This window comes from Pezoporus flaviventris, unplaced genomic scaffold, assembly GCF_033815535.1.
Source record: "Pezoporus flaviventris isolate CSIRO_AGI_PZ_B2104156 unplaced genomic scaffold, CSIRO_AGI_Pfla_v1 ptg000003l, whole genome shotgun sequence".
NCBI lineage: Eukaryota > Metazoa > Chordata > Aves > Psittaciformes > Psittacidae > Pezoporus > Pezoporus flaviventris.
In genome coordinates, this window is record NW_026892551.1 from 10,226,904 (window position 1) to 10,244,331 (window position 17,428).

General features: G+C 40.0%; 1 protein-coding gene across 5 annotated transcripts in view; it reads left to right on the plus strand.

Annotated features, from left to right (window-relative positions):
• The window catches only part of KLF12 (KLF transcription factor 12), a 263,859-nt gene extending 247,025 nt beyond the window's left edge, over positions 1-16,834 (plus strand). For all 5 annotated transcript variants that reach the window (XM_061445267.1, XM_061445268.1, XM_061445269.1 and 2 more), the window contains one exon: positions 7,475-16,834. In XM_061445267.1, the coding sequence (XP_061301251.1) occupies positions 7,475-7,656 (182 nt within the window). In that variant the 3' untranslated portion in view covers positions 7,657-16,834. The remainder of the gene's footprint in view (positions 1-7,474) is intronic.
• The last annotated feature ends 594 nt before the right edge of the window (positions 16,835-17,428 follow it).

The window sequence follows — 17,428 nt, forward strand, 5'->3', positions numbered from 1 at the left end:
GGCTCCTGGACTCAGGTGCACAGGAAGAGGCCTTTGACATTTCCAAAAAAAATATTTTTTCTGGTTTTATAGGAATTAAAAATTTCACATCAGCAATGCTCTTTGAAATTCATGTAACTAATCCTTGTAATAGAATCATAGAATGGTTTAGGTTGGAAGGGACCTTAAAGATTGTTCTAACTCCCCTGCCATGGGCAGGGATACCTTCCGCTAGACCAGGTTGCTGAAAGCCCCATCCATCCTGGCCTTGAACAGTTTTGGGGTTGGGGCATCCCCAGTTTCTCTGGGCAACCCATTCCAGTGTCTCACCACCCTCATGGTAAAGAATCCTGTTGTAATACCTAATCTTAGTCTCCCCTCTTTCAGCTTAAAGGCGTTCCTCCTTGTCTCATCACTACATGCCCTTGTAAAAAGGTTCTTTCCAGATTCCTTGTAGGCCTCCTTTAGGTATTGTCCTAGAGCATTAATTCATTTCTGTCTCACGTAGTACTAGCTGTGTCCCACTGTGGGGCTGAGTATCTGTGCAGAAGCCCAGTAAATAGAAAACATGGAAGAGAAATTGCAATCCCCGTTTCTTTCTTGTGTGTGTGGTGACAGAATGGGGCTGTCACCACACACGTGATGTACTGGGTTTGCCTTATTAAATGATGGAGAATTTAATTTTCTGAGTCTGATGACAAAGGCTTTTTTTGCTGGTGTTTTTATTAAAATAGTGGCAAACTGAGGCAGTAGTATACCTAGAGGGGCATGTAGAACAATATCAGGAGGAAAGAGGTAAGTTTTCTGAACTTGTACTGGTCTTGTAGAGTGAGGGAGGAGAAGGGCCAGGGTGGCAAACAGGACCCAAGCTCAGCAGTGCAGTGAAATGAAAAGATAATTCTTTTGGTGTGGTATAGGAAAAGGATTCACACCTGAATTATTCAGAAGTTGAACTTGTAAATAATCAGTTCAAGAGATGCCAAAAGGGTGGTAATCAAGTTCTGTCTCTTGTTTTAGAGTGGTGGGTGTCACTGTATTTTTGAAGAAATTGTTTTGTTCCCAGTTTCCACATGAAGAAACCATGTCCCTGCGCTTTGCCTAACTCAGGCTAAGAACAAGGAAAAAACCTGTATTTCAAGACATGTTACAGGCAGCACAATATGTTCCTGTTCTGCTCGTAGAAATTGTTTTGCCAGACTTGCTCAACTGATACGAAACTTTAATCTCTTCCCAGAAAGATACTTCATTTGCATATTTTGACAATGCTGAAACACAAACATCAAATTCATTATGTTCACCAAAGAGATACAGTGAATCAGTAACTAGGAAACAGAGATCCCAAATGACATTTAAATAATTAGGTGGATTTTTGTGTCAAAATTATTGAAAATATTTCAGACTTTTAAAGGGGTGGAACTGAGATCTAGCAGTTTCATTGCTGTTTGCTTTTTCTGCAGTTTTGGGAAGGTTGCTGATGCTCGCTGTGTTGGTTTTCCTGCCTGCAGAGTGGACACAGTATTTCTTACACAGTGCTATTATGAAGACAGACTTTTATGAAGGATTACATTTAAGCTGTGCAAGTTTGACTCAAACCCATTGCGTTTTGTGAATGGAGTGAGGGAGAGCATCTCCTCTGTGCTCCCACCCTCCCAGTAGAAACACTATACAAACTTAGAAACCAAGTTTCATTTCCAGGCGCTTTTCTACCTTTGTCCTTCTCAAAGCAGAACCGGTATGTGGCTCTTCTATGGGGTGACTAGGTGGCTAAGCCTGTACCTCTGAACAGTTCACCATATTTGTTTTCTAATTGACTCTTATTTGGAATAAAAATGTTACAAGTGTTTCAAAAGGCAGAGTACTACTGCAGGAAGGGGCTACAGAGGAGTAATGTAGTGACAATTCCATGTTGTAAAAAAATCGGATAGATGGGAATGTCTGTAGAGGACACAAATAAAAAGGGACATGGCACTCACCTGTAATAGCAGAGAGAGGGGTGAGTTTATACCAGAGAAAGAAATCAGCTTACAACTTGATCACTGGGGTGTTTTCTGTCCTGGTAGTAGATGGCGTTACCTCATTGTTGCTTAATGACATGGTTGCCAAGAGCCTGCTAAACCAATGAATAAATGAAGCTTAAATAATGCACAGATGAAAAGAGCTGCAAGTGCACAGGGAGTACATACAACATCTGCACTTCCAGTAAATAAAGTTCCTTGCCTAGGGAGCACAAACCAGGTTCTGTTTCCTGGAGCTTCAGAGCAGTTTCCCTTCTGGCAGAATAACCCATAACTATTTACATGTTTTTTTTGCGGTGCCTGTCTTAGAATCACCTGGTGTCAAATACCATGATATCAACTAGATGATGGGCAGAGAATAACTGCTGAGGAACCTACCATATGGGAAATTCTGCCCAGGGGTAAAGCAGACCCCTTCATCTGTTGGTGGAGGTGGTCTCCTGCCATCTGTTAAATGGTGTGGTCTCCTACTGGTACCTACATAGGGAATATGTGGATGTTGTCAGGGTGACTGATCTTCAAGATGTTAGAGTATATGAATAAGGGGAAGATGGGCTGTAGGGGGGGTGAAAAATTTTGGAAGGATTGACTGAACAGTGGTCATTATTCAGCATTATTAACTCATTATTTGCTTGAGTTTGGAGAGATTTAATGAGTAACAGTTGTAACTATGTTCTTAAGTGCTTAAGTGAGAGAAGCCACGATAAAGTAAGAAAAATAATGGTAAAAGTAATACTAATTTATATTGTGGCATCTGGACTACAAAAGGCAAGGTTTTGGAAGGCTCTGTTAATAGAAGATTTAAAAAATCACTAGTTTCATTTGGGGCATTGAGTCATACCTTTAAAACTTCATAAATAACTTCCCCAAACAATAGAAAATATTCATTTTCTGCAGGGAACTGTCTGCAGGAAATATTTCATGCTCCAGGATCCCACTTGATCCATGTAAATGCCTGTCATGGCATACTTTTCACTGTCCATGCATTGCAAGGCAAAGCTGTGAAATAGCATCAGAATACAATTTCTCTGTGTTTTGGGATCTTTTTGTCAGGTTGCAGGACAAACAACAGGGCTCTTAAAGACAGGTGCAAAAGTAGAGGAGGGTAAGCTCCTGTGAAAACGCTCACAGCTTCAGGCATTTATTTTTAAATGGGTAGCTTCAAGACTCAAACTGTACAGATTCAGAAGATTTGACTAATGGGGGTTTATCTTCCTGCAGTTTTCTTTTTCTCCTCTTGTGCATTGCTGCAGGTTCTGAAGTCTTTTTCTACAGATCTCCTTCAAAAACTGTCCACTGTTCTGTCTTCTTCATTCCCATGTTTCCTGTACCCTGGGCAAGACTTGCACCACCTGCTTTTGCTCCCTAGAGCTGAATGAGAATTCGAGTCTCTGGTTGCGTGACAGTAACCCTGCACCCTTGCTCCAATGGCTGCCAAGCCATCGAAGCAGCCGAAGCGTGCCCACACTTTGAACCCGAGAGTTTCTTAGACACTTGAGCTCAAGTGCTCGCACAGAGGCAGAAGTGTCTGAAGTGTCAAAATGGTTGAGTATTTGAGTTCAACTCCACTGCAATCCAGCCTTGAAATGGAGATAGATATAGAGAGATATATAAGCACTGATACTAGTTTCTTCCAGTTAACAAACTAGTTTTTCCACCTCCTCAGTGCTTTCTGGGGTGCCCTGCTAAGGTCCAGCTTCTCTCTGTTGATTGTGCTGAGACTTGCAGCTCATGTTCGTCAGCCAAATCTGATGTGTGATACCTGACACCAGCTTCCCGTCCTCTGAGCAATTCCACTCCTGATGGTCCTTGCTCCATCCTTTCAACTCCTTTATCTTCTGGTCTTTACAAACTCAGTGGTCAGTCTTCATGTCGTAACAAAAGGTTAAGAGTTAGTTTAATGTTGCATGTGAAGAGCATTTTCTTCCTAGCACTTGTCCATCTACAGGTAACGTAGGTGTTTAACAAAGAAGTAATATTATTCTTCCTCTAAAAAATAGGTCTGTGTAAAATGTTAAATGATCTTAATGAAAAATCCTATCTTTTACAGTTTTCTTTACAGTGGCTTTTTTAAAATACATATGAGTGAATGTCTCCAGAATAATGCTACTTTGCCTTTTTTTACCTTCTTATCTATATGCATATTTAATTGAAAATAATGAAAGGTCTTCTTAGGTTGAGCTTGTAAGAGTGATATTCTTTCAGTGGTGTAAATAGCTTGAGAGGAATGTGGTTAGTCCTGTCTCTTTCATGTAGCTCTATAGGGGCTGGGTAAGCAGGACTCATTGAGAAGGGAGGCTGGAAGCAATGCCTGGGAACTCCAGGCAAGTGACCCTCACTCATGCTCTTCCATCACCTAACTTCTTTTTCTTACCTGAAGTGATACTAGTTTAATGGACAAACAAACTATTTCTGGTATTTCTTTCACCAGCCATCTCTTCCTGCATTGGGTTCTCTGTCTTCTACGAAGGGAAAGAAGATCTGACATTTTGTGTACCAAAGGGGCTATTGAAGAGGAAGGATTTTGTGGATGTTTTTAATATCTTTAATAAATCTATTGATGGTGTGGATGAGGGGATCAAGTGCACCCTCAGTAAGTTTGCAGAAAACACCAAGTTGGGTGGGACTTTTGATCTGCTTGAGGTTAGGAAGGCTCTGCAGAGGGATCTGGACAGGTTGTATCAGTGGGCTGAGGTCAGTGGTTTGAGGTTCAACAATCCTAAGTGGTGGGTCCTGCACTTGGGCCACAATAACCCCATTCAATGCTACAGGCTTGGGAAAGAGTGGCTGAAAAGCTGCTCTTGAAAAAAGACCTGGGCGTGCTGATTGATGGCTGCTGAACATGATGCAGACTGTGCCCAGGCAGCCAAGAAGGCCAACAGCATCCTGGCCTGTATCAGAAATAGCATAGCCAGCAGGGCCAGGGCAGTGATCATTCCCCTGTACTCTGCACTGGTGAGGCTGCGCCTCGAATCCTGTGTTCAGTTCTGGGCTCCTCACTACAAGAGAGACATTGAGGTGCTGGAGCTGGTCTAGAGAAGGTCAGCAAAGCTGGTGAAGGGTCTGGAGAATAGGTCTGATGAGGAATCGCTGAGAAAACTGTGGGTGTTTAGTCTGGAGAAGCTCAGGGGGACCTTATTGCACTCTACAGCTACCTGAAAGGAGGTTGTAGTGAGGTGGAGTCTGTCTCTTCTCCCATATAAGAGGAGATAAGACAAGAAGAAATGGCCTGAAATTGCACCAGTGGAGGTTTAGATTGGATATTAGGAAAAATTTCTTCCCCGAAAGGGTTGTCAAGCATTGGAACAGGCTTCCCAGGGAAGTGGTTGAATTCCCATCCCTGGAGGGATTTAGAAGACTTGTAGATGTGGTGCTTAGGGTTTAGGTGGACTTGACAGTGCTGGGTTAACAGTTGGTCTTTTCCAACCTAAACAAATCCATGATTCTATGATTCTGTGTGGTAGAAGAGACTTAGAATTTCAGATGCTCTTAAATGAGAATCCAGAGATTAAGAAATATCCCCGTGCTTTGCTCTGGAAGTCTCTGTGATCAAGGAAACCAACTGGGGCGGTAGCATGGAGTTTAAACAAAAAGAATTTAAAAGTACATTGAGGATGGATGTTCCACTTGGTTGCTGTGGTGTGATGAGACTGTTAGGATAGACCTGTCAAATTGGATGGAGGTACTGCTATACTTGTACAGTGCCCCACACCAACTGTTTGTGGCAAGGAGATGTATGTAAGGCAGTTTGGTGGTGAATCTGAGCACATTTTGTAGCGCTGTGTCATTGGCAAGAGCATGCAGCTTGCCATCTGCCAAGTATCTCATGCCTGTCCAGCTCACAGCAGCTGCTGGATTCCAGGCACCCAGCACCATGGCCACCCCGGGGCAATGAACACTACTTGGTGCTTTGTGCTTGGACAAGTACTGTAAAATTATCTGGGCTAAGTTGCTGCTGGTACAGCTATGGGCTGTGGTCACCTCGAAGCCTAGATAGCTGGGTTCAACTCACAGCAACTGTTTCCCACCCCCATCTGACATCAGAACTGCAGCACAGCCCAGATGGTGCACAGAAGGTACCAACCCAAGGAGCTCAAATGTTGCTGACAAACCTGCTGACATGCCTGTACAGCATCCAATTTCCTTACAGAGGCACCTGTGGCCATTTTAGCTGGACTTTTCAGGGCTGTTTGGACTTCGCGATGATACTCTTACTCAGGAATTTTCTTTTGAAACTGCGGGCTCTCAGCAAAACTTTTATTGACTTTTGAAGAGACACACGGAGGGAGGTGTTGCATCACTGGTTCAGGTAATTGAAGTAGTTTCTTGCAAGCTGCTCATGATTCATGAGAGATAATAAATAACTGAGGAATGATTGTACCTGATGAAGGAAACAGTTGTTGCAGAGATGCTGTTTTGTTGTCCTGGTTGTGATTAGCTGATTTCAGAAGGGGAGGTAAAGAGTAATTTTTAATGCACCAGAAGAAGATACATACGGACCTCACACAGTTTCCTCATTTTTGATGCGTGCTCAACTGTGGGGTCAAGGTAACTGCCAAGAGTGTTTAGCATGCAGACATTGAAGGATGGTAATAGAAATCACAAATAAGTAAAGCCTACAAACATGGCCAAAATGGGGGTTTTATAACAGTTTGCTTTCTGAAAGCACCAAATACAGGTTTTCTGTATTTTCTCCTCTGACATGATACGACACAGAATGCATCAAGGTTACCTTTAAATAAAAAGTAGAGGGTGAAATTTTCCAAAAATCTACACTTAACCCAAATCTGATCACATCAATGTAAATGGGTATTTATGAAAAGTGTTGTGCAAGTCTCATGGCTGACTGCATTTGAAAATTATGCACTGTTCCTGGAAACATCTTACATGCAAAATTAATTTTACTGAAAATCAATGCAAAATGCAATAAATAGAGGACATTTTACAGACTGAATTTTTATGTTTAACTGGGAAATTGTAGTTCATTTTTACCAGCTTACTAAGAAATGTCCTGCAGTGTTGTTTACACGTAGAATCAGAAACCTTCATAAACTTCATGCAAATAATTGGAAGTCTGCGGCATCCTGTGTTAAGTTGCTGAAATATCAGGTAATCTGGGAAGAAGTGTAGCCTGACAAGGTGGGGGTAGCAAACTTGTATGGTAATCATGAGAATAATTATACATCCCTTTGTCCTGATGTTAATCCCCACATCACCCCTGCGAGGTAGGATCTATACTGTTGCCTTAATCCTGTTGATTTTCTTAGTCATGTGAATGCCACAGGAATGATAAATGTCAAGGCCCTTTCCTTATATTCAGCAGATTTGGTACCTCGTAATTGTGTAATTTGGCCTGAAGCAACCCCTAGGCAGTGGGTGTTCATGGGAAGCGTGCAGAGGGGGCTGCAGGGATTAAGAGCAACAAGGGGAAGTCACCACCTGTTTCCCCCCCCTCCCCTCTTTCTTTTGTCTCTTCCCAGGAGAAAAACCCTACAAATGTACCTGGGAAGGCTGCACCTGGAAGTTTGCTCGCTCCGACGAACTGACGAGGCATTACCGCAAGCACACAGGAGTGAAGCCATTCAAGTGTGCAGACTGTGACCGCAGCTTTTCCCGCTCAGATCACTTGGCGCTCCACCGCCGTAGGCACATGCTGGTTTGAGAAACGCTACCTGTTCCAGCCGAGTTTAAGAGCTGGGTCTCTTAACTACCTGGAGTGAATTCAGCAGGGCTGAATCCCCCTCTACAGTGTTAACAGGCAGGGCTTCCCCTGATGTCCGTAACATAACATAGTAACAGAAAATATTAAAAAAAGGCAGGAAAAGAAGTGCCACTCTTCTCCTCACCATCTGAAGTTAACCCCACCTGCCCCTCAGCATGGCTACCCCCTGAAAGTGTCATCACAATCACCTGGGAAATAGCAGCTGAAATGCTACGGGAATGGGCATTATTTTACATGCTGCATCCTTTGACAAAAAGGTGTTTATAGCTTGTATGGTTTCTCAGCTGTCGGACATTCTGTTCCTGAAAAATCACTGCTGATTGGAGGATTAAACACCACAAATTGATGATGATGATGAAGATGAAAGCAAGACCGCTAGACTTTTATTATCCCATCTTTTCCCCTTATTTTGAATACCATCTGGCTGGTGGTCAACATTACGCCTGAGCTGTGCTACAGACAAACTGCATGTGAGTAGGCAAGAAGATTCTGTTGGAGAGGTCCCACTGTCAGGGCTGAAGGGTCACTTGAGCAGACTTTTACAATAATGATGATGGCATTTCAGTATTGTACCGCAATTGTCATTATGCCCTAGAGGACACCAGCCATTTAACCTTTTTCTTTTATCTTTTTTTTCCTTTCTTTTCTTTTGTTGTTGTTGAAGTCTGTAAAATAAACAAGGGGCAGCAGCATCTCTGCTGAAAGTACAATATTAAGTACCTATATTTTACCATGGACTTATTTAGAACCATTTCTGATTTGTGTAGAAAGAGCACATCTAAAATCTACTACTCCATTCTCAACATGCAGTTTTCTTTCATGCAGGCATTCTCTTCCCCGTGACCATTATTTGAACATAAGGAAATAGTCAGATCTTATACTCACTGGTAACAAGGCTAGTGGTGTAGCCATTCATGAAATGGAATTGAATGTAGCAACAAAACAAAACAGAGAAGAAACGGCTGCATCTCTTGCAGAGAAAAAGCAATAATGAGTAAAATAGCTCTCAAGATAATAATTTACTCCACACCAACAGAAACAGGGGGTATGCAGAAATAGCACATAAGCTCATTTAAGTTAATCTTTCTGATGGTTTCACTGACCTGCTAGGTACCACAATTAAGTACATTCATTTCCTTCAACATAGTATTTGCATCTGGAAAGAAAGAAAGATAAAGGAAAGAGCTGATTATTCAGGACTCAGAGGATGAACCATAAGTAGGAAGGAGAAATGTTTCTGCAGTGGTGCTCTGCAAGACATTAGGTTTCTCACTGGGAGTTAGGGAATAACAAGATTTTGCCAGCTGTCTGGTATGATATAAATGGTCCTTTATATGGGCACCAGTGGCCGCCTCTGCTGGGATTTTCAATCCAAGCCTTTTCAGGTTAAATAAAAGGAAATTCTTGATCATTCCCATACAGCCCTATAATTGTGAACCAATTTGTATTAATTGGATTGTGTAGGAAAGAGAGTAACTCTTAGTCATCAGTTGTTCATACAAACAAAATACTGTTTTTGTATTTTCTTTCCTCACAAGGATCTGCCTATTCAGCTGAATTTGACAAAGAGGAGGCTTGGCAAGATTTTTTAAGTGTTGTAAGATTTTTATAGCTTAGAGCTGAAAGATATATACATAAAGGTCTTTTGCAATGCATTTAATTATGAATATTTGGTTCCAGAAATTGCACAGATTAAATTTGTGATGCTACTTGTTCATTTTTAAATGTTTGACCAGTCTGAATTAATTTCTGGTTCCTGAAGTACCTGTACTAATGTTGGGGGGATTCTGAAATCGAGGTAATCTTTAAGCGCAGAGTACCCATGCAGATACTGAAAGCAATTATAGTTATTTGAGGATTAATATGATCGGGATAATACTTTATAACAGCATTCACAGGACCGAGAGTTTGATTGTCTTTAAGTATGTTCTTGATATTCCCCAGTACTGGGTAGATTATCAGCTCTCTGAAAGAACTCCAATATTGTTCTAGCTCAGGCTCCCCCACTGCCGAGTGGTCAGCAGAGAAACCCAAGCCAAGCTATTCAGAGCCATTGTGGGAAAAAATGTGTCTTATCAATTCCCATTGACTGGGTTGGTAATCAAACTCCATCAAATTAGGCAAGGCTTTAGTATCTGGCTCCAAATCAGGAGCAAAGTAGAGGCACTAAGTGTCCATGCAAAGCGTGAAAAGGCTGTGTTGGATCAGGGCTTCTGGATAGGCCATGAGGCATTGTGGGGCTGCAGACCTGGGTCTTTACCAGCAGCATTACTGTTGTTGGTTTAAAAAAATAGCTGTCAGTGTTGTGCGTGAGATGGTTCATGGATTACGTCTGAGGTCTGTGTTTTATGTACATTTATATCGTCCCCTTAAATGGATCTGTCACTCTCACCATTTAGGGAAAGAAGTCAGGTCAGGTAAAAGTCACTTGATGAAACTATTTTCCTGCCCAAGAGCATTTTACCAACTAATGACTTGAATAGTAGTAATTCAGTAGAAGAACCAATGGCATACAGAATTCCTTTCAGTATCTATGATTTCTTTCTCACATAGAAAATTAAGTTTATTTGACCAAAAACTCTTACGGCCATTCTGTTAGCTTACAAGCAGAGCTGTGAGAGAGATCATCTCTGATGTTATTCACAAAGGGAGGATTCACAACTGGGAGAGACCAGTCACCCCTTTAGGTTTCCCCTGTAGTCAATAAAGAGAGGAAAAAACTCAGAAATTGTGAGGCCTTAAATTTATTTCAGCATTTGGCTCCAAACTGCCCCGAGGAGAAGCATATGTATCACAGACACTGGGGAGGCTCCTTTCCCATGGCTGAGGTTGGTGTGTGTGAATCCCTTGTCTTTCAGCTGGTTGTCCATTACTTTATGCATAGGAAGCCCTGCAACAGAAAGAGGGTCTGGTCTTATTCAAGGAACTCCAAAGTGATGCAGGATTAAAGCAGCACTGGCACCAAGGGACACAGTTACAAAGTGCATCAGTGGTAATGGAATGAAGCCAAAAGATACAGTAGTGAACACTAAATTTTCTTTCTTTCACAGGCAGGAAGTATATCCTCAACCTTTCCAGCACATGTGTAAGGGCTTTTTGTGCTGCTGTTACCTCTAGACAACTTTCACAACCAGCAGCAGTTCACAACTGGGTTACACGTACCCGGTATGGTTCTTAGTGAGTTTCTCATTCATACCAGCACCCACAGGCTTTGAGCCCAAATACTCTGCAAGGTTGTCTTCTGTTTTGTTTTCCCCTTCAGAAGTATTTTAAGAGAAGTTTACTCTGTAGGAGAGGAGTGTTTGGATGTGGATCTGATGCCCTGCAGATTCTCAGGGTGTCCTTCTCTCAGTGGCTGTGGTTCAGACCTGCCAAACTTCTGTGCTTGTGCAAGGAGCAAGGGCAGTTGCTCAAGGGTAGTTTCCTTAAAAATCCTTGTACCTCACTGCAGGTCCATGGCATTTCATAACCGTGGTGAAGGCTTACGTCGTATGTAGGATGAAGAAATAGCAGATTTCATCTTGATGCGACATAGTAGGTCCATCTTAACTGAGCATTTGGGAGAGACAAATATAGAGAGTCCCGTTCTTTCAGAAAGACAGACATTTACGCTTTTGAGTGTAAGGATGGGAAACATCCACCATGCCCATTACATCTTAAAAGAGAAACTATGCCACAAAGTGTGAGATTTTGTATGTTTTCAAAACACCTATTTTCAACTGGCACAGGTTGCCCAGAGAAGCTGTGTCTGTTGTATCCCTGGCAATGTTCAAGGCCAGGTTGGATGGGGCTTTGAGCAACCTGCTCTAGTGGAAGGTGTCCCTGCCCGTAACAGGGGATTGGAACTAAATGATCTGTAAGATCACTTCCAACCCAAACCATATGATAATTCAATGATCTGTCAGAAAAACTCAGAAGCCATCATTCTAGGAAAATGTAAGGAACAAGCAGGTTTTAAATTTTAAGTTGTCATTAGTTTTTGGCACCTGTTTTATTCAGCACTGTAAAATTGGCTCATAGCAACAGCAGTTTATACATGAAGATGAAGATGCAGTATTCCTTATTCTCTGTCATGCTTACACAGTTAATTAAATAGATTTAGACTGCTTATGTATATGATTATTTGCCGGAGTAATGTATAATAAAATTAACAATGTTGAAAATTACATAAGTGGCATTGATGTCTGGGGTAAACTCACAGTGCAGAGCATGGACAAATAGCTGGACAACCTTTCTCCCCTTTAATAATTGGAATGACAGTGATCATAAGTCTCATTTTCCATTAGCCACATTGAAAATGTATTCTAGTTGCCATTTATAAATTTATCTTCTGATAATAAATGCTGTTTAATGGAAAAAATCTCTTTCTCCTTTATTGAAGGTGGGTACCTCAAAATCAGAGTATTTATATCCCACTTATTTTTTAGTTTGAACTTTGGAAAGATTAGTGTGTGAAACTGCATCATCCACAGCAGACAAGTCTTAGGATGGTTCAGTAAATCCTCCCTACTCCTGCATGCTCGTTCATACCCTTGTGCATATGAACTTCAGCTCTTCCACATCCCTCCACCCATGTGCAGGTATAAAAACAAGTTTATTTAAAAAAAAAATCAGAAAAGTTCAAATTGGAAATAAGCACTATAAAAGAAATTAGTACCTTCTTAAGAAACCAGCTCATGTTGTTGTATTTTGCCTTTGCCTGTGATTTGTAACTGGAGAAGTGCACACAGAAATTTAAAGATAGTTGTAATTTCACAGTTCTGCTATAGCATAACAGTTGCTCTTTAACGTATGTTTCCGCAGTCATGCTCGTTGGTAACTGAAAAGGCTTCAATTCTGATCAATTTCTGCAGTAAATCAAGTTTTAGTACAAAATGTAGCTGTAAGGATACTGCATCTTTAGAAATCAAAAAAGTATTTTACTATACTTGCAACAGTCTACATATTCTGTAATATACGTGATAGTGGAAAAATATTTTCAAACTCACAATTTTACCTGGGGTGTAAATAGGTTAAATGAAGTGCATTTTAAAAATCCTTTCATTTTCATCAGGAAAACTGGTTAGAAAATGCCTAGCAAAGCTTAAACAGAAAATGTAAGGAGTAAGTTGTTCAGTTTTATCAGAGCATGTTTTCTCTGCAAAATGGAGTGGCCACTTCTTTGCTGTTTCACAGATAGCATGTGATATAACGTAGTCATACTGAGTCCTTCAGTGTCAAATAAGTCAGCACTCAGAATGCCTTTGACTGAATACAAAAAGAAACAATCAAGATGAAACCATATGAAAGGTTTGGGTTTTTTTGTGTTGGATTATTATTTTTTTTTTTCCTTCTGGCATTTTACGGTGAATTGCAAATATAGTAATGGCAAACTCTCATTTGATTTTATTTCTTCTTATATTTCCCCTGACTACAGTGCGCTTTGAATAAACGTTGCAGAGCTGAAATAGACATCTGCTCTTTGCCGATTCCAGGGGAGTTTAGTCTTCTAGATGCAGTAACATGTCAACCAAATCAGTTGTAGCAGGACAGTTGTGATGTTTTAAATGCACATACACTTCAGCAGGATAGCCTAAAATCTATTTTAAAAGATGAAACAGAAACTGAAAGTGCCTGTAATTAAAACTGATGGGATGTTCCTATACTTTTACACAGCAATAACTTGCAGGATTCTGTTAACAGTAAGGTGAAATTTTACTTGGTGAACAATAATGCAGCACAGAAACACAAAGTGCCATTTGTATTTTCAAATGTTGAGATGTTGTGTTAGAGGTGTTAGTTATTTTCTCAGATAACATCTGTCATATACTTGTAAGGAGAAAATTAATCTTAGTTTACAAGTGACTCATATCCATATCAATTCTCAGTAGGTGTAAATGGAGGTCATTGTCAAGCAGTGTTTCGGTGTTTTTTCCCCTAATGTGTGTCTGATATGCCCATGTATCTAGGGTATTCTCTAGTGAAATAATCCAAAAACCAGCAATAAGCCCAATGGAGCTTTTTTAGGGTATGTGGTAGAATTGGGATTCCCTTGCATAATCCTCTGCGTTGAACTGCAGAAATGCCGAGTTCATCTCATGTCTCTTTTCTATTTATCACGTAGTGCTTATGGTATTTAATATCATTTTAGAATTGATTAACTTCAGGGGTAGACAAAATATATCGCTTTTTTGGGGTACAAATGCATGAAAAATTGGGGACTGTCAGTCTAGAAACTATTTGAATATCAAACAATAAATTGCTGTTCCTAAAATGGAGTAAGGAGGTTTATTATATCAAGTGGCCTAGACATTTGCATCAATAGACTAATTGATCTTACAGGAAAATGGCCAGCTGTGACTCTTCTAATCTTTTTTCTCAATTATGTGGGTTTTTTCTTTAATCTGGTAAGTTTCTGTAAAAATAAAAAATATTAACTGCTGCTAATGGATTCTTAAAATAGCAGCGTAATGCCATCCCTCATGCTGCTTCTGTTTCTAAAAATGAATTTATTGGAGATCAAAATGTAACTGTTAGTCCTAATACTTTTGCCGAGGAAGACTGCTTTCCATCCTTTAAATTTGTACCTGGTATTTATCCAGGCAGAATTTTGTATTTGAAAATATTCCACATTTTGCCTAGACTTTTGCTGCCATTGGTGGGTTGCTGCTGGAACGGGATGGTTGTTAGGGCTGTATTCATGGGGACAGGATTGGATGTGCACAATAATGCTCATACACAAAAGAAAGTGCAGGTGAAGAAAAAAAGCACATAGGCTCACATGTAAAAACTAGACGTTTATGCATCTTGGTTCATCCTGTGACAAGACCGCTAGTTTAGTAGCAGCTTAGTTTTGAATGTTAGCCATCAGTGGAAATAATCCCATCAGAACATGCATGTACTAAATCTGTCATCCTGAGCTTAATCTCCAGGTATTAAGCACATAAAAGAACACAGTTCGTGCTGGAGATTTTAGGAGGGCACCAGGGAATGTGTCATCAGAGGGACAAAGGAAGTAATAGTTTCTTACCTAGAACCTGAGCCATTGTTGGAGAGGAGGGTTTGATTCTTTGTTCTGGAACAGCAACACTACAAGGAGGCATCCTTAGAAACTTGCAGCGTTGGGAAGTTTGGCTGACTGCAGCATTACGGGTGTTAGTTGCATAAGAAAGAGCACCTTGTCTTCACTGTCCCAAAATGAGACAGGGTTATTTTTCTTCATTATGAAAAACAAATACTGGGTTGGTTTTTTTTTGGTCAGTTTTACTGATTTGCCAGCAGACTTCTGTAGTATCTTGTGCTTACTGATTTTAAAGTACAAAATAAATGGAATTGCCCATGTAGTAATTTTTAGATTATTTAGTACACAGTTGTTCAGTCCTGCAGACAAGCAAAGCTGGGCATGTGAATTTTATCTATTAGGAAAATAGGAATAGAATAATTATTTGAGGTTCTGTTGTCTATATGTATGTGACCTGCAACAGCTTCCCCAGTTCAGTCTCAAATGTTTCAGGAGCCATGATGCTGCCAGTTATAAAAGAAGAGGTGAATGGTGTTTCGTAAGTTAATTTGCTAAACTTTGCTCTATGTTGTGACCTTTGCATTTATAAAATAGTTCAGTGACTAGTAGAGGACCACAGAGGATAGCTTTGATGGCTTGTCATAAGCATGAACTGTGAAATGCAGATGCAGGTTCAGATACTGCTTTTTTTCCCTGTCCCTGCCTTTCTAGATGTAAAGAGTGTCTTTGGAGAGACAGCTTGAGCCATAATCCGCATGGCTGAACTAATCTTTTCCACAATTCAAAGTTCATGTTGTCATTTCTGGTTTCAGACTCTTTTTTCACTTCTACATTTGCATCTTATTTTTCATTTAAAAATCCCCATAGTTAATTTCTTTCCTTATTGTTCTATACATTGTTTTGTTAGTAATATAAGTTATGCACGGAACACCTACACAAAATGCTCTCTTGACCTGCTGTTTGTCCCTAAAAGGTTACATCTCCCATTTGCCCTTGCAATAGAATATACACAGAGATAGTAATGAATTACTTCAGTTTCATGCACCATCAGCCTTAAGACCTCCAACCCACACACACAGACACATGCATTCATGCACTTGAAGTGATTTGGACGCTGCTATCAACATGTGGGGTCAAAATTACCATTAAATTGGAAAGTTCTTTCAGCTGTGTTTAGGAAGAAACAAAGAAAATGAAAAATACCATTCTTGGCCAAGTCACTTATGGAAGAAGCAAATTCCCCTATGGCATTAGTTGAATGAAATCCTAAGGATGGGGTTGCATTTGGCCCCAGATTGTTCCTTCTAATCAGGTCGTTAATCGTTGTATGTACCAATGAGTGTTCATTTGATCCTCCTGTGTAAAAATACAAAAACATCCCTTGGTTTACAAAGCGATTAATTTGGGACTGAAGCTTCACAGCAGTGCAATTAGTATGTAGGGCACCTCAATCTTTTTCCTAGATAAGATGCAAAAGGGAGGGTCATTATCGGTAACCCCATAGAGATAATAGTGTCAATAGAGGTCCTACACTTAAAAGGAATAAAAATACCAGTGCTAGCAAGCAAACATTTTAGTTTCTTAAGTCTTTCTTTTGCCTTCTTTTCAAAAGCTTTTAAATGCAAGAATTACTTTTCTTCAAAAATAAAAGTAAACATCTGAAGATCTAATTTCCCAATAGTTTTGTCTGCATTTATATACTATGTAGTGTTTAGGCAACACCTATGTTATAAGTTTATTAATATTATGTAAGTGTTGTTCTTGTATTTATGTATAGTGTATGTATTGTAAATATACTCAGAGCTTTTTTTCCTCTTACTGTAAAATGGTGATTTTTTTGCCCTATGATAATGTAAAGGGAGTCCCCTAATGAAATTCTGTCAGAGAATGATTATTCCACTCTATGCTCAAAGATTTAAATGAACAAGTGTTATCGTTTTTAATGGTGTCTCAGACATATTTTGTTGGTGCATTGCTTTTCTGTATTCAACTTTCCTATGAATTGAGCTGTGAATTGAAATAGAGTTTAAACCTTTAAATGTATGCATTTGTATAATTATCTGAATGGAGGCATGAAGGTTAAATAAAGCATTTTGTATGGAACAAACCCCCTAATTATTACTGTGGATGACTCAAACGTTCTGGAATACCCAGCTATTAACCTTTTTAAATTAAACCTTTGTTAAGAAATCCTTTTTATAAACATATAGTGATCTTTATTTTTTTTTAATTGAATGTTTGATTAAGAAAAGGATTTTATTTTACTTGCTTTTCAGATTTTTTAAAGCCATCATAGAGAGTAGACGTTCCCCTTTTACAGTGTTTGTGCATCTGTGGCTAAGGTGGAACAAATAGCACTCAACAGTATATACAAAAATGTCCTGGGATTATATAAAAATATTTTGCATTACTATATAATCTGAGTTCCCCAAGTACTTTAAAATGGAGCTCTGTGTCTGTCTCTCTCTGCTTCTTTCCCTGTGTGTGAGGAAGCTTCACTCTGTGCCTGTGTAGTAAAGGACCAGCTGCTGAAGGAGGGCAGTGACACACTGGAAACATCAGCTTCATACTTAGTTGAAGAGGGTTGCGTTTTCACACAATAAGTTTTTTGTTCTTCCTTAGCGTCCTGCGTGTGTTTACTATCAGTTTTTCTCCCAGCAGTGCCATAAGTATAAAACACATCACTGTCTGTTTAGTCTGACTTCTCCAGTG